General features: G+C 40.9%; 1 protein-coding gene across 2 annotated transcripts; it reads right to left on the bottom strand.

Annotated features, from left to right (window-relative positions):
* Nucleotides 1-1,270: 1,270 nt before the first annotated feature.
* LOC311136074 (glucose-6-phosphate exchanger SLC37A2-like) lies at nucleotides 1,271-22,972 on the bottom strand (the record flags this gene model as incomplete). 2 transcript variants are annotated; one of them, XM_084170144.1, is made up of 18 exons in its annotated part: nucleotides 22,287-22,972; nucleotides 18,232-18,313; nucleotides 17,870-17,960; nucleotides 17,583-17,661; nucleotides 17,331-17,466; nucleotides 16,555-16,631; nucleotides 15,920-16,086; nucleotides 15,393-15,430; nucleotides 11,955-12,101; nucleotides 10,062-10,152; nucleotides 9,830-9,892; nucleotides 9,353-9,438; nucleotides 8,723-8,771; nucleotides 8,313-8,386; nucleotides 7,903-7,981; nucleotides 6,076-6,173; nucleotides 4,900-4,964; nucleotides 1,271-1,656 (listed from the first exon to the last, which is right to left on the bottom strand). In XM_084170144.1, the coding sequence occupies exons 1-18, from the start codon at nucleotides 22,343-22,345 to the stop codon at nucleotides 1,641-1,643; spliced, it is 1,497 nt and encodes a 498-aa protein (XP_084026270.1). In that variant the 5' UTR covers nucleotides 22,346-22,972. The 2 variants fall into 2 exon arrangements, with proteins under 2 accessions (XP_084026270.1, XP_084026271.1); XM_084170145.1 differs by lacking the exon at nucleotides 1,271-1,656 and having other exon boundaries at nucleotides 4,896-4,964; nucleotides 22,287-22,435.
* Nucleotides 22,973-24,333: the final 1,361 nt, after the last annotated feature.

The following is a 24,333-nucleotide window of genomic DNA, read 5'->3' on the forward strand; positions in this document are numbered from 1 at the left end:
ATTTAATTTTTATGCTCAAATAATGCAACAAAATCAAAACATTTTCAGTTTGCCTGCCGGACAAGGATTGTCCCGACTTTCAAGAATCCCTCAACAACATAATACAGCCTGCCCTCTGCATAAACTTATGCATGTCATGACATCTTCTGGGGCATTACAACTACCGGTAACTGCATCCCTTCCCCTCAATTCAAAATGTATTTTCCACCACCTATAGCAACGCCTCTCCCTACAACAAAGCAGAAGGTCCCTGAAGTAAAATCATCACCTTAATAACATGGGACACGTGAAATGTAGATCAAAAGGAATGGAAGTCCAATTCATTGAAGAAAAGAAAACAACTGTCTCAAGTGGACACTGGTCACCTGCCTGTTGTTGGTCAGAGGGAATAGTTGTCATGTGCCATTGAAACGGATGCGTTTACAAATCAGTCACGTGAAAACATTGAGTGAGCATGTTTTGCATGGCCCAGTAAAAAGTTCTCCTACAACAGGGTGATCAGATTAAGAGCTTACATCTGTAGCACTCAACTTGCAATTTAGGAGCCCGGGGACAAAAGTCAAACGCTCCAGTTATGATAATGATGGTTTGTTGGGACTGATGGTTTCTACGGTTGTGGTTGTTGCGTCTGGGAAAAGAGGTCTTGACAACTCTAGCATTTTAGCTGAGCCTAACCCTAACCCTTTTCCTAACCTTAACCTCATTCTCCTAACCTGCTATGTTAATACTCCTAACCTGCTGCGTTAGTTCTCCTAACCTGCTGCGTAAGTTCTCCTAACCTGCTGCGTAAGTTCTCCTAACCTGCTGCGTAAAGTCACTTCTGTCCGTAGCTGGCCACAACCGTAGAAACCATCAGTCCCGACAAACCATCAGTATCACCACACCCCGATCAAAATTTGCGAGGCCCGCTATGAGGGGTGGAGTCAAAAACAAAACAACAATGAAACGCATGTGGTTGATACAAACTAATTTCTAATCATTGATCAACAAACATTTCAACAACCATTTGCATCAGAGACAAATAGAAGGATGTGATGGTGCTGTCTGAGAAATGATTCTTTCTTTTTTGATCTGTCAGACAATTTTTCCTTATCTGTACTGGTTTAGTTAGTGACGACATTTGCCGCCACAGCAATTGACTACAACTGCAAACTCCTCCTTCGCTGCTTATGTAGTTCGGCGTTCTCCAGCTATGCAAAACAAGCGTGCCCAATTTAGCTTGCCCAATACTGGCACGTGATTTTAACTGTTAGTAACCATGGAGGCGAGATTGGGGAAATGCACATCATTTTAATACTAAGATGAAAGATGCACACAGCACCGAGAGGGGCTATAAGAGTGAAGAAAAAAAATAAACATACAAAATAATAATAAAAAGGTATAAGAGAGAAAGAGCTTTGCGACCATTTGAAGCAGGGACATGTTCTCTCTCCGTCAGATGGTCCCAAAATATAAAATGTCCCCTTCCTCCTTTTTCAGCTAATTTCACCCGCTGGTGATGGGGTCTGAGTCCATTAAGCCTGAAGGATGAAAGGACCGGCACCGTATGAATTGCGGTGCGCCTCAGGGATTAGTCCTTGGTTCTTTTTCCTGCGTCCTTCCTTGCAGGTGTGATACGGTCTCTTGTCCCAGGCAGCCACTCAGATTTCTTTAAACCTGACAACACAAGGCGAGATTAGCCCGTTTCAGAATGGACCAAATGCAAACCTATTCCGGTCATTAACATAAGCACCAGATCATTGGATCTGATAAATTCAATGTAATTTCATATTTGAGGACTGGAGGAGAAGCAACCACCACAGAATATTCAACTGAGTATCCTCTCTGGAAAAGTTTGCAATAAACACTGTCCCTAGCCCGTTCTCAACTTCGCTGGGAGAGGCTAATGCTATGGAGTTAGTTTGGGAAGTGGAATAAATGGGGGGCAGCATAGAGCCACGAGGTGCATAATTGTTGTTGGGGATGGAGCATTGCTTTATTTGACAGCATTATTTGAAGGCAGCATTATATGACAGGATGTGAGGGTTAGTTTGGGACTTGGGATAAACGGGACAGCATGAGAGTGGTCGGCGGATATTGGGGGTGGATACAGCTTTCTTTTACCTTCGACACTGTTATGTAGCTCAGAGAGACACCTTGTACTGCAGTGTAACTGCATTATGATAAAACCGGACATGTTACACAGTGCATTATGGGTAATGTAGTACTGTTATAGTTTCCAAAACCACCTACAATGACATGTTAAACATGATGTCATAATGGCTCTTAACCCTTTACACTCGTACCTGTATAAGGGTTAAAAATGGCAGATTTGGGCGCTGATAAACGCCTAAATTGGAACGAAGTGGCTGTACAGTATCACACTATACATAACATCCGAGCTCTGTCTCTGCGCTTCACAGTGCTGTATGGGTTTTGACTAACCGCCGTTCTGAACTTGAGCACCTCGCGCGACAAGACATTGCCCACATCCCTGCTTCTAATTGGCCAACTTTTGCACATTTACATTTTACATTTTTAGTCATTTAGCAGACGCTCTTATCCAGAGCGACTTACAGTTAGTGAATACATATATATTTTTTTTTTATACTGGCCCCCCGTGGGAATTGAACCCACAACCCTGGCGTTGCAAACGCCATGCTCTATCAACTGAGCTACATCCCTGCCGGCCATTCCCTCCCCTACCCTGGACGACGCTGGGCCAATTGTGCGCCGCCCATGAGTCTCCCGGTCGCGGCCGGCTGCGACAGAGCCTGGATTCGAACCAGGATCTCTAGTGGCACAGTTAGCACTGCGATGCAGTGCCTTAGACCACTGCGCCACTCAGGAGTGCACACATTTCTTGTTGTCTGTAAAATGCTGTAAATTAAGAGGACTATGTATTTTTAAAAATGAGACATTGATGATTATAATAAATACCACTGATGTCATACAAGCAAGCCCAACACCTGTGAGTCCAAAGGTGCACTTCATATTTCCATATCATAAAACTCAGTCATATACAGTTTCAACGTTTATGATCACTATGTTTGATGTACAGTTACTAGATGACATTGCATCATACACTGGGTTGTTCTGACAAAAATGAGCCCGTTTGTCTATTGTGAAGAAGATTCGCCGCAGCACATGCACCCGAATGCACTCATGCCTCCTTTCTATGCGCACCAAAATTATGATCCGTTTCCATGAATTGCATTGTGAAAGCCTAACACTGTAAGATCGTATTTTATAACTTAGCTAGCCATGTTGGCAATAGAACAGACTTTCAAATTATGCCCACCTGACATAGATTGAGATTTATAATGGACTGTTTTTGGTATGAGTAAACAGTCATTGTGTTATGGCTGGGATGCAGGGTTGTGTACCAAACAAAACAACTACAAGTGTGGTTGCTCTAGTCCCTCAACGGCACTGCTAGGAGAACAAAAAAGCCCCTTATAGTTGAAGACTGGATGTATCCAGAGTATTTTCTGATTTTGTTATCAACAAATGCAGCGAAAAGTACAGTAAATGTAAAATGCACATAAAATCAACAGTGTTTATGTTTGGATTCAGTCTTGTGTCAGATGAACTGTTGTGTCCTCACAACTTTGGTCTAAGAATTTTCCCATAATCTCAAAATTGTTCCCTTTCATTGCTACCATGGTTATGCATACGCTTTTAATATTTATTCTGTAAGAAACAATTCAATTTAGCCCTATCCATATAGGCCAATTACCCACAAGTGCAAAGGGTTAATCGCAGTTGCCCAGCGTATATAGATTTGCAGAACATGGAAAGGTGCTTCTAATCAAGAAACTGTTACTTGATGTTATGCAAGAATAAAGAAGCCTGAGTGCTCGGTGAACAGAGCCGATTCTGTGTCACAACATTTGATTGAGCGTCTAAGACCAACTCAAGTCATCCATTCAAAGACAATCATGTCTCAAATCCTATGGGAACCTGGTGGAAATATAGAACTCTCAAGACGCAGGTTGTCCCAGGTTGATAGTGATTGATTACTTATGATCTCTAAAAATAGCCTGAGGTGCAACTGCAATTTTTCTCTTAAAGTAACTGTCCAATGAAAATCTCTTAAAAGTTAATATTCTGTTAACTCATACCCAAATATTGTTGTTGATTCATCCTATACTCGTATGTGGTGAAAGTATAAATTGGAGAAAAAGAAAAAAAAATAACTTAAAAAAACCCACCTAAAACTTGTACCAAACAGACCGTTTAAAAAATGCTTGCTATTTCCTCAGAGGATGATGTCATCCTCCTGAGGATGATGTCATCCTCCTGAGGATGATGTCATCCTCCTGAGGATGATGTCATCCTCCTGAGGATGATGTCATCCTCCTGAGGAGGATGAGCTGGCCAATCAGCGGTCTACTCGCATGAATATTTTTTATGGTCGGTATACGCCCAAACCACTCTGTTGTTGGGGTAGGCCCACACCATTCCAAAACAGAAAAGCTGCTTTTTGACATACTTAATTACCATGTTTTGGAAGAAAACTATTTAACTGATATTGTAATTAATTATAGGTAATATTTCATAGAAATTTGGAAATACTGGATATTTACTTTAAAGATGGCCAATTAATAAGAAGCCTGGAGGCCCCTTTGGAGTAGAATAATGAGCACCCTTAACCTCTAGGGACAGGCTAATGTACAAAAGCAATACTGAGTTTTGTGGCTTTGACCTGTATACAAAGTTAGTCATTTTTGTGCACACTCAAGTTCAATTGCATTTTCTTACCCTTAAGTAGCCAGTATTTGTTCACTCAGATAAAAAAAAGGTATGATTTTATGATTTATTGCACTTAGAAGCCTCTTCATCCTAAGAAAAGGAAAGCAGCTTTTGGCTTCCTGATAGGTGATCTGATTCCCAGTGGTGTATTCATGAGTGGCTCACCCTCTTTGTCTGGGGCTGTGTCCACACCAGCCCCTTACCTCCTTATACACCAGCCTGGACAGCAGCTGGAAAACAGGGAGAAAGCACACGCAACACAGCTTACAAAAATATATCTATACGTTTTTACATATATAAAAAAACAAAAACATTTTCCACATATAACACAATATACAGTGCATTCTGAAAGTATTCAGACCCCTTCCCTTTCTCCAATTTTTTTTACGTTACAGTCTTATTCTAAAATGGATTTTTTTTTTTAATGGCCTCAACCTACACACAATACCCCATAATGACAAAGCAAAAACAGCTTTTTATAAGTTTTTGCTAAAATAATTAAAAATTAAAATCAGAAATACCTTATTTACATAGGTATTCAGACCCTTTGCTATGAGACTCGAAATTGAGCTTGTGTGCATCCTGTTTCCATTGATCATCCTTGAGATGTTTTTACAACTTGATTGGAGTTCTTCCATTTAAGACCTTCAATGCTGCAGAAATGTTTTGGTACCCTTCCCCAGATCTGTGTCTCGGAGCTCTACGGACAATTCCTTCGACCCCATGGCTTGGTTTTTACTCTGACAAGCACTGTCAACTGTAGGACCTTATATAGACAGGTGTGTGCCTTTCCAAATCATGTCCAATCAACTGAATTTACCACAGGTGGACTCCAATCAAGTTGTAGAAACATCAAGGACGATCAATGGAAACAGGATACACCTGAGCTCAATTTCGAGTCTCATAGCAAAGGGTCTGAATACTTACGTAAATAAGGTATCTGTTTATTTTTAATAAAGGTGCTCAAATTTCTACAAACCTGTTTTTGCTTTGTCATTATTGGGTATTACGTGTAGATTGATGAAGGGAAAAAAACTATTTAATCGATTTTAGAATAAGGCTGTAACGTAACAAAATGTGTAAAAAGTCAAGGGGTCTGAATACTTTCCAAATGCACTGTACAAGCTCCCAGTAATTTATTGTGTAAATTTGAAAGCTAGAAAAAAATGAGTAGCTCGCGACATGTTTCATTTAAAAAAGTAGTTCTCATGGTAGAAAAAGGTTGGAGACAGCTGTTGTACACAATCCACAGGTATAGCACCTTCTTTGTACATGTGGCTCAAATATTGCAGTGATTTATAAAACATGTTAATATAAATATAATAAAGAATAAAAACTAACCAAACAGGCGAGGATATCAGCAGTGATCAGCATGAAGAAGACATTGTTCCACCCCGTCGGAGAAATCAGTCCTGCTAACAGAGGACCTAGGGCAGCACCTACAGGACAGTCAGAATAACAGTCAAACGCTTGAGCACCTGAAACAAGGGGCCACATTTATCAACCGTGCATAAATGTCTCACTAAATTCTGGCGATTCTAGGATTTGCGTGCACAACAAATTATTGGGATATATCAAACTGTCGCACGCAACATATATGTCTTCTTTGATAAATCAGAGCCATACTATATTTGTGTGCTCGCCTGGAAAACGCCCTCCATTCACCTTTTATGGTAACAAAAACACCCTCATTTGCTGTATGATTTTGAGATGTTGGAACTGGGCCATGACAGTTTGTAAAGTAGAGCGCAATGGCAAATTTTATCACATTTATGTAGAGGTGTGCACAGAATGTTTGGTTTTGCAGTGACTTTTTCAAACAAGAAATGCATGCCGCCTATATACCGTAAAACTTCAGTTAAATGCCCAGTCTCAAATAGCCACCTCGCCCTTTTAATAGCCAGGCAACGGCACACATTTCAGCAAAGAAACGCCTGATTCCAAAAAACGCTGGGTCTAAATGAATTGTTTACGAGGTTACCATGGATTACCATACATTTTTTACGACGTTTAATGTTTGATTTGTTACATTAAATAATTCAGTAATGACTCGAAAAAAATCATCAGTTTTTATCGCCAGTAAGAAACTGCACGCCATTGGCTGCTAACAGCTGAGAACTGCTAGCTAACTGTCAAGCACAAAAACAGTCAACAACTTTGGGGGTACAGACCCCTAGAAACCGTCAGATCACCCTTTAGTGGCGAAAGGTAAGAACTGCCAAAAATGCAGTCAGAGGAGAATAATTATTCTGTCAAGGAACTTTTTTTGTCTTTCTAAATAGAGGCATACTAAGACAAAAGAAATGCGACATAATGTGTAAATGATAACACAGTGCATGAAATGAAGAAATTGCTTAAAATGCTGGAAGTGAATGCTGGAATTAAAAAACTATGCAAATGAGCAAAAGCTGTGTGCATTAACAGAAACCTGTCTCTGATAAGTGCCTGTTGTGTTCAGTGATTTAAGCAAATAAATGCCAAGGCTATTAAATTCAGGTTTACGGTAATAAAAGTAAACGAAACACATTAGGCTACCTGCTGCTATGCGATCTCCTTACCGACGGGAAATGCATCCATTTTATCATTAGGCCTATGTTATGTTTTTATTAGCCTACCATTATTAAAATCCCCATGTATCAAACACCCCCATTTCCCTCAAAATAACAATATTTGCTTGCAATACAATTGATCAACCACTAGAAGTCAGATTTGCGTGGAGATACACACACCTTCGCATCAAGTTCAAAATGTATAAATACCAACTTTTGGGGAAAACTGCCGCACGCAAGGTTTAGAGTATTTTTTGTGCGCACGCAGCTTTAATAAAGAAGGCCGCAGGTCTGGGTATATAATTTGATTTGGGACAACAATCATGAAAAGTCTGCCTTTAGAACACTACATAATTTACAATGGAAAATAATTGTGTATGGCAATGAGCCATGGACCTTGTACATAAACTGTATAAAAACAATTTGTAAATTGCCACATAACACTGCAATAACTGAGCATTGAAGTGAATCTCAAAACATAGGTGACCTTAAATAAAAACATTCCTTCATGCATTGACACAGGCGCACATAAATGCATCGTAGCGCAGCTAACCCATTACTAGTTACCATTACAAGCGTCAAAACTAAAACATCAAGATTAGTACCAATCCCCACATACCTATCGACCCTGTGCCGTCAATAATGGCTGTGACCGTTGACAATGCTCTAGAGTTTCCCCTCAGGCTCTCATGTGTCCCCTATGAAAGGAAAACACATCATTATGAACCAACATTCAGTCCTCTTTCCCAATTTGTCTCCTCGATTCCTTGCGTCCTCTCTCCTCACCACAAAACGCATTGAAGGTGAAGGTCTGACAGGAGGGACCTTGAATCGGTTTGAGAAAGAGGCAAGGGAGACAGAATGCAAGGAATCGAGGAAATACGCATTAAGACAGAGCCTTGGACTAACAGGGGATGTGGGGGAGTTAGGGCAATGAGGAGCTTATCTCCTCTGTGTGACTTTGGAAGAACTGAGGACCTCATCATGTTAGAGGGATGAAGTGGTGCAGTCTGGAATGGATATGCTTACCAGGTCAGCAGACACAGCGGTGGTGATGAGGGCGTAGGGGCCGTTCACCAGGGCTCCACACACCAACAGCATCCCTACAGGGCAGAGGTACACAACAACACAGCACTGTGAGAGAATCCGGCATGTACAGTACGCTAGCTAGCAGATAGCAAGGCTATTTTGTAAGAAGCTTTTCATTGTGATATGTGGTTGTTATGTTGATTGCCTACTTTAGTTGAAAGCACTGATTGTAACTCGCCCTAGATAAGTGCGTCTGCTAAATGTGAAAGGCTACAAACACATGACCGACACACAGTTTAGTACAATGTGTTAAATTGGAGCATTGATGTAGTCGTCAGCAGGAGGGATTGAGACTAAAATGGCTCTATGGTTTTAAAGTCAAATGTCATACAAAAAAACGTATCTCTTACCGATTGTGGTTGCTAGGCTATGCTGTCCAATGTGGTTGTACAGGAACAGCTAGGAAAGCAAAACAAACATTTAGACTGGATTTGGGGTAAAAGGTGGCACTCTTGAAGGATTTGCTCATGATTTAATAACCCACATGTAGACCCAAAGGAAAACATTGAGCTATGCTGAAAAACAGATTGACACAATACTGTCAAGGAACTCGCAACCTATCATGAAATGTTTCTCGGGCTTGGGCAGCAGGTGAAGTTCACTGCCAATTCCAGAGCAACAAGCGCAGCCAAATTCCTTTTTCAGAGTCCATCATGCAGTCATATTTACATGACATATATGTGATTATGTGATCAAAACATTGACAGAGAGAATTTCCTATTTTCATTAGTGAATATAAAGTGTGTCCAGTCCACATTTGTAATTGAGGCCTTTGTGCGGGCCTTTCCTTTCTTGATCTACAGTATATTTTAGCCCAGCACTGGTTTTCTAAAGTTTGGGATGTGGATATGACTCTCGAATGCCACATTTACAACTCAAAGAGGAGACATAAATGTACTATAATAAAGAGACACTAGAAATGTCCATGGTGTTACACATGGTAAAAGCCAGTGATGTCTTTTGTGTGAATGAACACTCACCATAGGAGCAGCCACAATTAACATGACACAGCAGGTAGAGGCTCTGCCCCCAGTTTGGTCCGACACCAGTCCAGCCACGATGCCCCCTGCAGACACACAACACACACGCTTAACACAGACTTAACACGTAGGGGAAGATAGCAGTCCTACATCATATGAAAATATTCAGCCTTTGAGGAGCTGCATTGAAGATCAATAGTAAGTGCTCAGACACCAATACAGTAGGAGCCATTCATTGACCAATTCTAATGAGAACTCTTCTGACTGCAGAAATCACTTTGTATGTCTATGTTCTGTTTTATGATGACTGCAGAAACCACTCGTTATGTCTATCACTTGTTATGACTACAGTGTAGACAAAACATCCAGGTCAATCAGAGAAGAGCTTCCTGGTTCCTCATATGATCTCTCAGATTATTGGGCTATAAAGGTTACATAATTCCATATAAAGTCATTCACACGACTGTTAAGGCTTACCCACAATTCCTCCTACATCAAATAGTGTTGACATGTCCCCAGCTTCCTTGGGGTCAAAATGGGCTGAGGAAATAAACATTAGGAATTTTAAGCGACACAGTATGCCAAATTAACTAACAGCCCATCTCACAATGCAATGCAAATCATTATCAGCGTATAAGCATTGTTAGCATTTGAACCCTCAGGTGAAAATGACAACTGTCAACAAATAGGAGCTAACCTGAGTACGTACCAACGTTAGAGATGTAGAGAGGAAGCCAGTAGAGAAAGGTGTAGCTAACAAGCTTAGCGAACAGCAGACAGAGGGAGAACTCCATTACGCCCTGTAAGATAATAACACACATATTACACACTGGTCAGAGCAGTCATAGCAACTGTCATAACAATAAATCCAAACTGGATGGTCTTCAGAGATCCATGGGAGGGGTTGAGGGTAGCTGAAGGCTGGGACTAAAAACAAACAAAAGATAACTAATGTAAAATATACTGTCCGTGAAATGTATGTAATATTTACAAACTGGAAGTGGAAGCCTAAGTATTGTTGTAGTTTACTCCAATTGGGTGGTAAGGTTAGGGGAAAATAATAAATAAAATATATTTAATTATACTGAACAAAAATATAAAATGCAACATGCAACAATTTCAAAGATTTTACTGAGTTACAGTTCATATATGGAACTCAGTCAACTTAAAAATCATTAGGACCTAATCTATGGATTTCACATGACTGGGAATACAGATATGCATCTGTTGGTCACAGATACCTTTAAAAAAAAAAAAAGGTATGGGGTGGATCAGAAAACCAGTCAGAATCTGTCACCATTTGCCAAATTTTTTAATTCTTAATTTTACTATGAGCGCGACACATCTCCTTCACATAGAGTTGATCAAGCTGTTGATTGTGGCCTGTGGAATGTTGTCCCACTCCTCTTCAATGGCTGTGCGAAGTTACTGGATATTGGCGGGAACTGGAACACGCTGTCGTACACGTCGATCCAGAGCATCCCAAACATGCTCAATGGGTGACATGCCTGGTGAATATGCAGCCCATGGAAGAACTGGGACATTTCCAGCTTCCAGGAATTGTGTACAGATCCTTGAGACATGTGGCCGTGCATTATCATGCTGAAACATGAGGTGCTGGCGGCGGATGAATGGCATGACAGTGGGCCTCAGGATCTCGTCACAGTATCTCTGTGCAATTAAATTGCCATCGATAAAATGCAATTGTGTTCGTTGTCCGTAGCTTATGCCTGCGCATACCAAACCCCACTGCCACCATGGGGCACTCTGTTCACAACGTTGACATCAGCAAACTGCTCGCCGACACAATGCCATACACGTGGTCTGCGGTTGTAAGGCAGGTCGGACGTACTGCCAAATTCTGTAAATTGACGTTGGTGGCGGCTTATGGTAGAGAAATGAACATTCAATTATCTGTCATCAGCTCTGGTGGATATTCCTACAGTCAGCATGCCAATTGCAAGCTCCCTCAAAACTTGAGACATCTGTGGCATTGTGTTGTGTGACAAAACTGCACATTTTAGAGTGGCCTTTTATTGTCCCCAGCACAAGGTACTCCTGTGTAATGATCATGCTGTTTAATCAGCTTCTTGATATGCCACACCTGTCTGGTGGATGGATTATCTTGGCAAAGAAGAAATGCTCACTAACAGGGATGTAAACAAATGTGTGCACAACATTTAAGAGAATTACACTTTTTGTGCATTTGTTTATTTATTTCAGCTCATGAAACATGGGACCAACACTTTACATGTTGCGTTTATGTTTTGTTCAGTGTAGTTTACTCCAATTAGGGGAGGGATGGAAGGGTTAGGGGAAAATAATAAAGAAGGAAAATATATTTAAAATAATATATATATGGGGGATTGGAAATTATGCAGACAATTACATTGATTGATGCCACAATCTATCTGCAATTTTAAAAAGCTGCTCTACCCCATTAGATGTTTTTTTTATTTTTTTATAAACTCATTAAAACAGCCTACTGCATTCACGTGAGTCTGGAGAGCAATTATTAACCATGAGTCACAACAGAAAGCAAATGAAACAGCTTGAAATTGAAAATAATTGAAATTAAAGTAACATAGTGATCACCACTCACAGGTATCCTGAGGGCCCCACAGAAGCTGATGGCCTCGGTGTGCTCCTCTGTCGCCTCGGAAGAGATAGAGTTGGACAGACCAGGACTGCTGAAGATCTCCTCGTTACTAGATGAGTTTTGTAAGAGAGGCTCCTTCTCGTTGTCCTCCTGCTCATACACAGCAATTAGCATTGTTCTAACCATGGCTACAACTACACTACCGTTCAGAAGTTTGGGGTCACTTTCCTTGTTTTTGAAAGAAAAGCAATTTTTTTGTCCATTAAAATAACATCAAATTGATCAGAAATACAGTGTTGACATTGTTAATGTTGTAAATGGTTATTGTAGCTGGAAACAGCTGATTTTTAATGGAATATCTACATAGGCCCATATTATCAGCAACCATCAGTCCTGTGTTCCAATGGCACGTTGTGTTTGCTAATCCAAGTTTATCATTTTAAAAGGCTAATTGATCATTAGAAAACCCTTTTGCAATTATGTTAGCACAGCTGAAAACAGTTGTGCTGATTAAAGAAGCAATAAAACGGGCCTTCTTGAGACTAGTTGAGTATCTGGAGCATCAAATAAAATTTTATTTGCCACATGTGCCGAATACAACAGGTGTAGACATTACTGTGAAATGCTTACTTACAGCCCTTAACCAACATTGCATTTATTTTTAAATAAAAAAGTAAAATAAAACAAAAAAGTGTTGAGAAAAAACCTAGGCAGAGTTTCAAAGAAAAAGTCCAGTGTCTGTGTTCATTTGCCCATCTTTAATCTTTTATTTTTATTGGCCAGTCTGAGAGGCTTTTTCTTTGCAACTCTGCCTAGAAGGTCAGCACCCCGGAGTCGCCTGATCACTGTTGACGTTGAGACTGGTGTTTTGCGGGATCTATTTAATGAAGCTGCCAGTTGAGGACCTGTGTGGCATCTGTTTCTCAAACTAGACACTAATGTATTTGTCCTCTTGCTCAGTTGTGCACCGGGGCCTCCCACTCCTCTTTCTATTCTGGTTAGAGCCAGTTTGCGCTGTTCTGTGAAGGGAGTAGTACACAGCGTTGTACGAGATCTTCAGTTTCTTGGCAATTTCTCGCATGGAATAGCCTTAATTTCTCAGAACAAGAATAGACTGACGAGTTTCAGAAGAAAGTTATTTGTTTCTGGCCATTTTGAGCCTGTAACCTAACCCACAATTGCTGATGCTCCAGATACTCAACTAGTCTCAAGAAGGCCAGTTTTATTGCTTCTTTAATACAGTGGGGGAAAAAAGTATTTAGTCAGCCACCAATTGTGCAAGTTCTCCCACTTAAAAAGATGAGAGAGGCCTGTAATTTTCATCATAGGTACACGTCAACTATGACAGACAAAATGAGATTTTTTCTCTCCAGAAAATCACATTGTAGGATTTTTTATGAATATATTTGCAAATTATGGTGGAAAATAAGTATTTGGTCAATAACAAAAGTTTCTCAATACTTTGTTATATACCCTTTGTTGGCAATGACACAGGTCAAACGTTTTCTGTAAGTCTTCACAAGGTTTTCACACACTGTTGCTTGTATTTTGGCCCATTCCTCCATGCAGATCTCCTCTAGAGCAGTGATGTTTTGGGGCTGTCGCTGGGCAACACGGACTTTCAACTCCCTCCAAAGATTTTCTATGGGGTTGAGATCTGGAGACTGGCTAGGCCACTCCAGGACCTTGAAACGCTTCTTACAAAGACACTCCTTCGTTGCCTGGGCGGTGTGTTTGGGATCATTGTCATGTTGAAAGACCCAGCCACGTTTCATCTTCAATGCCCTTGCTGATGGAAGGAGGTTTTCAGTCAAAATCTCACGATACATGGCCCCATTCATTCTTTCCTTTACACGGATCAGTCGTCCTGGTCCCTTTGCAGAAAAACAGCCCCAAAGCATGATGTTTCCACCCCCATGCTTCACAGTAGGTATGGTGTTCTTTGGATGTAACTCAGCATTCTTTGTCCTCCAAACACGACGAGTTGAGTTTTTACCAAAAAGTTCTATTTTGGTTTCATCTGACCATATGACATTCTCCCAATCCTCTTCTGGATCATCCAAATGCACTCTAGCAAACTTCAGACGGGCCTGGAAATGTACTGGCTTAAGCAGTGGGACACGTCTGGCACTGCAGGATTTGAGTCCCTGGCGGCGTAGTGTGTTACTGATGGTAGGCTTTGTTACTTCGGTCCCAGCTCTCTGCAGGTCATTCACTAGGTCCCCCTGTGTGGTTCTGGGATTTTTGCTCACCGTTCTTGTGATCATTTTGACCCCACGGGGTGAGATCTTGCGTGGAGCCCCAGATCGAGGGAGATTATCAGTGGTCTTGTATGTCTTCCATTTCCTAATAATTGCTCCCACAGTTGATTTCTTCAAACCAAGCTGCTTACCTATTGCAGATTCAGTCTTCCCAGCCTGGTGCAGGTCTACAATTTTGTTTCTGGTGTCCTTTGACAGCTCTTTGGTCTTGGCCATAGTGGAGTTTGGAGTGTGACTGTTTGAGGTTGTGGACAGGTGTCTTTTATACTGATAACAAGTTCAAACAGGTGCCATTAATACAGGTAACGAGTGGAGGACAGAGGAGCCTCTTAAAGAAGAAGTTACAGGTCTGTGAGAGCCAGAAATCTTGCTTGTTTGTAGGTGACCAAATACTTATTTTCCACCATAATTTGGAAATACATTCATTCAAAATCCTACAATGTGATTTTCTGGATTTTTTTCTCTCAATTTGTCTGTCATAGTTGACGTGTACCTATGATTAAAATTACAGGCCTCTCTCATCTTTTTAAGTGGGAGAACTTGCACAATTGGTGGCTGACTAAATACATTTTTCCCCCACTGTAAGCACAACAGTTTTCAGCTGTGCTAACATAATTGCAAAAGGGTTTTCTAGTGATCAATTAGCCTTTTAAAATGATCAACTTGGAGTAGCAAACACAACGTGCCATTGGAACACAGGACTGATGGTTGCTGATAATGGGCCTCTGTACGCCTATGTAGATATTCCATTAAAAAATCAGCTGTTTCCAGCTACAATAGCCATTTACAACATTAACAATGTCTACACTGCATTTCTGATCAATTTGATGTCATTTTAATGGACAAAAAAAATTGCTTTTCTTTCGAAAACTAGGACATTTCAAAGTGACCCCAAACTTTTGAACGGTAGTGTATGTTTTATGTATAGTCTGTCTAACATGTCTTCTAGTACTCTATAATATAAAGTCTTTCGAAAGAAAGGGAAATAATATCATGACAAAACGTTGGTCAAAACAAAATCAGATCATAATCTGGGGGTAGCTGGTAGCCTAGAGGTTAGAGAAGCAGGGCAGGTATCACATCTCAGGTGCCACCTACACCTACTGCCCTTGAGCAAGGCAGCCCTTCTCTATACTACTAAGGGCACCCATTACTTCATATGTTCTTTGGTTATACTTACATGGTGCTGCGGAGGGCTGCAGCCGACATCTTCTGGTTCTGTGACAGAAAAAAGGTTGTGCTCACAAATCCATTTTCATGTCAAAATACAGTCTTGGGACAAGCCTATTCTTATTTTATATGTCTACATGAGAACAGTCTATGTTTAAGATGAAATGCCTGCAGAGTAGAAACTCTGAAATGCTGTCTGAGAACGCAAGATGATCCATTTTCAAACTAGGTTAATAAAACCGTATCCTCCATAATAACTTTATAATAGCAATGAACATTATATACCATTTCATTTTCACTCTGATCTACAGTATCAAGCTTCAATAGGTCGTAGTGGTTTATGCAGTCAGCAATATGGGCATGTTGACATGTTTTGAACAAGATCTGGGACCGTATTCATAAAACATCTCAAAGTAAGATCTAGGATCAGGTCCCATCTGTCCATTCATTATAAACTAAAAGGCAAATCTAATCCTAGATCAGCACTCCTACTAATGAGACTAGAATACAGACCTAGAGGTCAAAGGTCACACTCACTCTCTACCAGGAAGAAGAAGCAGAGCACGCCCGTAGAGGCGATAATGATGCCGGGCACGATGAAGGACATGCCCCAGGCCGAGGACACAAATATGCCGGCGATAAGCGAGCCCAGGATGTTGCCTACCGAGGTGTGGGAGTTCCACACGCCCATGATGAACCCTCGTCTGGAGGGCGAGGGACAGACACACACAGATGGGATGGACATGAAAGAGGTGGGTTTAGAAACATTGTATATCTTGACAGTGAACAGTGAGACAGTGAGCCTGCTTACTTTAACTTATAGGGACACTTCTTGGACATACAGAATATATTGGAGTGAATTCGATATATACTTAAAACATTCAATTCATTCAACATACCGGTACTAAATACTGAGGACAGCTTTCGGCAGTAAAATGCTCAATTGGAAACTGGACATCTGTAAATTGTTCCTATTTTGAATTTCCAAACACTCATTACACTCAAACCTGTTCCAACAAAGGCCCTGACCGGAGAGTACTGTTTTTAATTTAACATAATGTGACTGACCTTGATTAAAAAAAAGATACCCTACACTATATGGAAAATGGGGTACTGATACTGTGTAGTCAGCATTGCTGAACCGGTCTGGAGTAAGGATATGTCTCACTCACTTCCCCTTTCCGAACCAGTTCCCAACGCAGGCCACCACTGCAGGCCAGCCAGTTGTCTGCACCAGTCCATTCATTGCCTAGGGAAGTAAGAGAGGGAGATTTAGATTTTTATTTCAACATTAAATATGCCCCTATACCCCAACCCGATGAGAGAAAAAGAGACGGAGAGAGAGATACGTTTTGTATCCCCATGAGAGAGCGAGATACAAACAAAGACACAGGAAAAAGAAAAAGGGGGGTGGGCCGGTTACCCACACCATCATATTCTCACACACAGCCTTGACAAAAGCACTGGCATGGAAACAATCCCTCAGCCTCCCTCACACTCTCAGCATCATATGATACTGCTGACCTGTCATGTGATAGTGCCTAAAGCCCCCATGCCAACTTTTATCAGATTTTCCTTTTACAACCCATGTTGTTTTGTTGCTGCATATGCTCAGATAGGAAAACTCATAAATGTGCATGCATACACAAGGCCCTGTATACACAGTGTGGCCAAAGATTTGATCAAATATAACTTTTTTCATAATGAACTTCAAACTGTTGTTTTTCAGTACCAGGCCGTGTTCATTAGGCACGAAACGCAAGACAACTGACAAACAGAGAGGGTCTACCTGGACTTGTGCAATAAGACACCATGTTTTTGTTTTCCCGTTACAAAATGTTTCAGTTGCAAACTCTTATGAACATGCCCCAGGTCGGGCCTGAATTCAAAGGTGACTATGCTGCAGGGTGTGAGCGAGTGACAATGGTTTTGGAGATTTAACCCTTACCTGGACAAAGGCGTAGTACCATATGGAGTGGATGTTCCAGTAGAAGCCCAGGCCAAACAGACATGTGAAGAGACCACTGAGAAGCATCCCAGTGGTCAGGTAGTAGCGCAAGGGCACACGCTCACCAAATATCCCACTGTCAAAACACACAACACATCATCTGGTTAACTCCTTGTAGTGAGGTTTAATACACACGCAAGCATGCACACCCACAAAACAACACAATCATATAATTTACATAATTCTGCCTACCTGAAAAACATGCCAATGGCATAAGCAACCAGGAAAGAGTTGTCCACGGCTCCAAACAGCGTCTGGTAGTTGTCCTGGTCTGGACAAAACAAGATGGCATAGAAAATGTCTGAATGAAATCTGCTGTCCCAATGCTTAACCAGCGACATGACAACTGATTAATTCTACTGACATAGTGTGCTTTCTATATATTCGTTTTGGAAGCACTCAGAAACACTTTGGAAATGTTTTGGAAGCCTATTCCTTCTTAAAATGAACGAAGAAGTCGAGTCAAGCAGAGGACTCACCAAATGGCGCCCAGTCACACCAGGTTTCATTGTCAGTTCCGTTGAGGTTTGGTGGCCGAATGAGGGTGGAACAATTTTTGTGCAGCTCACTCTGTATATACATGAAGCAATAACCAGAGATTACACACATGGACAGAAAACACTCAGCCTTCAAGACACAACCAGCTTAAACGTCTCGAAACAAAGACAGCCACTATCATATAACTTTCTCAAAAATGACTATGTTAACTATTGTAGTGTAACTTGAGTGTTCTAGGGCTTTTGTGGCCTAGAACACATAGAGATCTTACAATATAGAGCTGAACAGTGTGGCCTTACATTAAGATAACGTTTCATACAGGTTTGTGAAGTCAGTGTATCACCTTGACGATGCTGATGGGTTTCCGGGAGAGATGGTAGCTGGTATAGAAGAGAAAAGTGAGGAAGAGGGTGAAACCCCTGTACCTGCACAGAGATTAGAAAAAGAGATCATTCTAATGTTGTCCAAAGCAAATACCATGCCATTAACAACCTCATCTTTGTAAGTCAAAGCACACCCATTTTATGGACAGTCTCTTATACATTATCTAGATTAGACTAGAGGTCTACAGGGCCTACGTATTATGGGATATTAGTCTCATAGGACCGGGTAGGGAGAGGAGAAGAGAAAACAATTGTTCACATGGTCTTGTCTGTACAGTAGACAGTACACATAGGCTTGTTTTTTAGTGGGAAACAAACAGGATATTTCAGAAGAGTTATTCACTGCAGGGAGCAGTACAGGGACTTCGCTGACACGAGATGCACAGGAAGGCAGCTAGCTACACCACACACACAGTGCACACTCTGTATTGACCTGTTTACATTTCATGGAGTGGAAAGGAAGGTTTTACCACCAAGTTATATTTTAGTAACAGTTAACACCTCACTCAGAACCTGGTGTAACCTCCTCATCCTCAGGCTAATTGCACACAACACATAAGATACGTCCAAAACGACACCCTATTAGTGCAATACTTTTGACCAGAGCGCTATGGGCCTTGGTCAAAAGTAGTACACTAGGGCCTTGGTCAAAAGTAGTCACTACATAGGGAATGGGATGCCATTTCGGACACAGACATTCGGGAGGAAGTGTTGTGCGCAAGACCAAACCTGCTGTGACCTTTACAGTTTGACTGACAAAATCTAGGACAAAGTGTGACTATTTTGTCAGGTTTATGGAACATACTGGATCAGTGACAACAATAATCCAGAAAGTTTTGTGGATTGACGAAATGTTGTAGAAATCCAACAGTGTAGATGGCCTTCGCCTAGGATGTCTTCAAAAAACAGACCTATAACTCACATTTCTCACATATTGCAGCTTTAAAGTATACTTTTTTAAAAAGTTGTAAGGTTTATGTCCCCACTACAACAACACAATACTTAAAGCTGCAATATGTAACGTTTTGGGGCGACCCAACCAAATGCACATAGAAATGTGAGTTATAGATATATCACTCATTGAAAGCACGTCTAAGAAGTGGTACATCCGTTCTATGTGCGCTATTTCTATGCTTCCCGTTCTTACGTTTTGTTTTTGCATCTTTTACTTTCGGTTGTGTACACCAGCTTCAAACAGCTAAAAACACATTTTTGGTTATGGAAAATACATTTAATAGCGGTTTAAATGGTACAATGATTCACTACACTATACATTGGCTAATTTCAGTTTGTGACAAAACAAGCAAACTATTAGAATTGTAGCAACCAGGAAATGGCGGTGCGCTTTCTACATATTGCACCTTTAAATACACATAATTTTGACCTTGAAACATTTAATTTAAATACTGTAGAATACCATTCATTTCTATGGACTATGGAGGACTGCTTCTTCTGGGGAGTGCCAATATGGCCGACCGGTGACTTCAAAGCCTCTCATTGGCCAATACATAGCATCAGCAGTCCAGGGTTTATATATATATCATTGGTTATAACTATACCTAATGAACAGTGGCGATTTTATGTAGGCCCACAAACTGTTAGAGCCTACATAAAGCTGTCCCAACACCTTACCACTGCTACACCTGGCTATCAGCTGAGCCTTGTCTGGCAGGGAAACAGTTCATTCAGCCTCATTTACTGCCTTTAAAAAAAAACATAGCTGAAATAGCTGACTTGCTTAAACAAATGTGGTTTCTAATGACAATTGAGATGTACTAACTATGGCATAAGGGGACGACGAGCGGATAAGAGGCAATCCATCATTTCAATTAAGACTTTAATGAGCGAGCTAGGACGGACAAAGTCAATATAACTATTTGTTCAGCACTTTTGAAATGTACAGCGACAGAATTCAGAACATGGGCCGTTTTTACATTATTCTCCCTGTACACCAAGTCAGAACCACAGGATAAATAAAAAGCTCTTACAATATTCGATGACGACATTTCTCTAAAACAGGCTATAGGCTACATGTGCACCACCAAGTCAGAACAGTAGGCTAAGTCATGAGGGGAAAAGGGTGAGGCACATGGGCTACTAACAGCTTACTACACAACATACACTTAGTATTACTTTCTTAGCTACAGTATACACACATCTCCCTGGCATATTACATAATTTATGCAGCAGCATAACTTATATATTTTTGCTCACCTTGTTGTGCTGTGTGCTCACTTGAACAGGAAGGTGACGTGGCGGTCCTTCGTGGGCAAATTTTGTAAAAGTCTGGCATTCTCTGGATTTATGGTGCTTTCAAGACAACTGGGAACTCGGAAAAAAACAAGGTAAAATCATGACGTCAGTGATCTTCAGGTCGGAGCTCTAGAAAGAGGCCCGAGTTCCCACTTGGAATTCCATGTTAGATGACCGTTCAAAGCGTATTTTCCCAGTCGGAACTTGTTTTTAACCGAGTTCCCAGTTGTCTTGAACTCACTGAAATCTGAGATTTCCCAGTTCTGAGTTTCCAGTTGTTTTGAACGCGGCAGAAGTCATGCTGGATTGACAGCATGGCCAATGTTGAATGTTTATCCTTTTAAGCTTGGAAAAGATACCCTTAAAACCAGACTTGGACCACACACCCACTGCACTGAATAGCAGGCTAGTGATGGCTTTGCAACGCTTGCAGTTTGCCACTGATTCCTTCCAAACCACTCATTGTTGAATTTGCGATTTCCAACTTGTTGTGTAATGTTTATGTCCAATGGCCGATGAGCACCGATACGTTTCATCTATAATTTATCTTCATATAACAAGGATTGAAAAGGATTTGCCAGTAGATTGTCATCTTGATTCATGATGATGACGACTGCTAGGTTGCTAGCTAAGATTTTGAAAGTATGATGTTGACATGATCAGTCCAATCAAAGCTACGGTAGATATAACGTGATTTGACGTCATTTTATCTGTGGCCGATGACCTTGAGCCTTCTTGGATGGGCACTTCTAACGTAACTCTATGGCAGCACCCAAGGGGCTTGAATTTTCGAGCTCTCCCCGTAGATTTTGCGGTGACGTAGTGTCCCATGAGTGACAGAACACTGTCTAGGTAACATTACCAACCCCTACACTATTTTCCACTGGCTGCCCCACCACCACAGAAAGCACTGAGCTAGGCTGAAACACCTGTATTTTGGAGCTGCCTTACTCAAGAAAGCAAAAAAGAGACCATGTTTGTATACGGCTTTATTAACTCAATGATCATTTTCTTTCAATAGCAAAATAACATGAAAAACAGGCACACACAATTTGTGACATATATATTTTTTAGCTAAACAGGTGAGTTCAAAATGACGAGTCGCCAATGTTAATGAAACACAATGGAAATCTAGACGGTTGACAAACCTTTAATTCCTAACATTCTACCCATCTTAGAATGTCAGTAGTGCATAGAATGTCCCCAAATCAATGCCTCCAGCCTGGGTTGGGGAGCAAGTAGCTGACTAGTTGTGGCTATTCAGCAGCCTGATGGTCTGGGGTAATAGCACTTGGCCAGTCCTCCAGTTTTTGCCATGATGCTCCTGAACCCTAAACTTAACCCCTAACCTAGCTAACGTTAGCCACCTAGCTAACATTAACCACAACAAATTAGAATCTGTAACATTTCATACATTTCGCAAATTCGTCACATATTATATGTTTTGCAAATTCGTAACATATTGTACATTGTGCAAATTCGTAACATGTACGAAATGGTTGATGATATCCACAAATTAATACATATCATACGAAACATATCATACTAAATGGGATTCTCGAAAGTACATACAGAATAATACGAAATGCTCTGAGACCAGGTTGCAGCCTCATGTCTAGCCAATCATTGACTTCTAGCTGATTGGCGACAAAACAGCTGTTCCCCTCCCCCATCATCAACCTACATACTGTACAATGCAATAGTTTTGTTTGCATAAAGGGTGTCACACACACAACAGAATTCAAAGATAGTAGAAACTTACCCGCTGTCTCTTGAGAAGGACGTGATCAGTCGGATGCCAGGAGCCAAAGAAGACCTCATATTTGGTGGAGGTCTTCTACCTTCGTAAAACTTGTTAAAACTGCTTACAATTCTCTCTCAGACATGGCATCAAAAGTTATAGTTCGTTCGCCTTCTATACATCCAATTGATATATTGTCTGTTAAAAAAATAGTACTACAAACATATCTAAAACCAGCAAGAAAACAAACTGAAAATCGATACATGGGACTTTAAAACAGCTTCTCACACAGGTTCGAGCTCCTATGACTTTTCATTTTTAGTTACAATATTCCATCGATATTTTTCCCACTTTGATTATTAACACTGGTTTCTTTCTTTTTTTGGTTTAAAGTGTATTCATTTAAAATATAAATAATAAAATCAGCGCACTGATCAAAACAGCTTCAGTCGCTAGGCTATTCCTACTTCCTGTTGATGGGTGAATCTCCGCAAACAATGAATTCCCATAGATTTCCATGCACGCTTGAGCCCGCTGATAGCGTTATAAAAGCCGGTTCCTATAAATACTCTATGCACTTCTCTACCGTGTCACATGCACGTTAGTCCACATGTTTACGGATTCTGTCCATAATAGTTCAAGGGTAGCCATTCCCTAATCTTTTCCAAACCCACCCGCCGCACCAAAACAGATATTCGGAAGTGTGTGGACATGTGATTCCCGTATCTGACGTCACGGCATTAAAGGAGCGAAGACTGATTAACTCTTCGAGTACTGTACCACCGCTACAGAGAACGATGCTTTGTCTTCTGTCTATCAAATTTGGTACAGCCTACCTACATCAGAAAATGAAAAGACATCAATATGTTTGAAATGTAAAATTATGCTCCGCTAAAATTACAGATTGAAAAATGTTGAAAACCGTGCTGAAAAGGACAATGTTTCATCAATACCCACATTGGCCTTTCATATGATGTTTTGGTTCAAACTAAAACATACATTCACTCATCTAACCACTATAGGAAACATTGTGACAAATCACCCACACAATGCAATGAATAACACATTAGTAATACCTTGAGATAAAAAAATACCAATTTAATCATAGGTCTCTGGTCTAGGACAAAAGTCACTCTTTCCCCATTTTATAGGAAATAAACCAGCGGACAACATTTTCAGCCCACTCTTTTTCCATAGGAATGGAATAATATACACTGAGTGTACCAGACATTAGGAGCAGCTTCCTAATATAGAGTTGCACCCCTTTCGCCCTCAGAACAGCCTCAATTCGTTGGGGCATGGACTCTACAAGGTGTGGAAAGCATTCCACAGGGATGCTGGCCCATGTTGACTCCAATGCTTCCCACAGTTGTGTGAAGTTGGCTGGATGTCCTTTGGGTGGTGGACCATTCTTGATACACACGGGAAACTGCTGAGCATGAAAAACCCAGTAGTGTTGCAGTTCTTGACACAAACCGGTGCGCCTGGCACCTACTACCATACCCTGTTCAAAGGCACTTAAATATTTTGTCTTGCCCATTCACCCTCTGAATGGCACACATACACAATCCATGTCTCAATTGTCTCAAGGCTTAAAAATCCTTCTTTAATCTGTCTCCTCCCCTTTATCTACACTGATTGATGTAGATTTAACAAGTGACATCAATAAGGGATAATGGCTTTCACCTGGATAGTCTGTTATGGAAAGGGCAGGTGTTCCTAATGTTTTGTACACTATGTATACTGTAATAGGAAGACCCAACTTGTTACACAATTAACATGCACAACACAGGCTGGGACACAGGGCCTTATTCTCTATGTTCACCAGCACAAACACATTTAGGGCTGGTTTCCTGGAGTCATATTATTCCTGGACTAAAAAGTACTTTCAATGGAGATTATATACTGAACAACAATATAAAACGCAACATGTAAAGTCCCATGTTTCATGAGCTGAAATAAAAGATCCCAGAAATGTTCCATCCGCACAAAAACCATTTCTCCTTTGCCAAGATAATCCATCCACCTGACAGGTGTGGCATTTCAAGAAGCTGATTAAACGGCATGA

The sequence above is a fragment of the Coregonus lavaretus genome (assembly GCF_964263955.1).
Source record: "Coregonus lavaretus genome assembly, chromosome: 10".
Taxonomy (NCBI): domain Eukaryota; kingdom Metazoa; phylum Chordata; class Actinopteri; order Salmoniformes; family Salmonidae; genus Coregonus; species Coregonus lavaretus.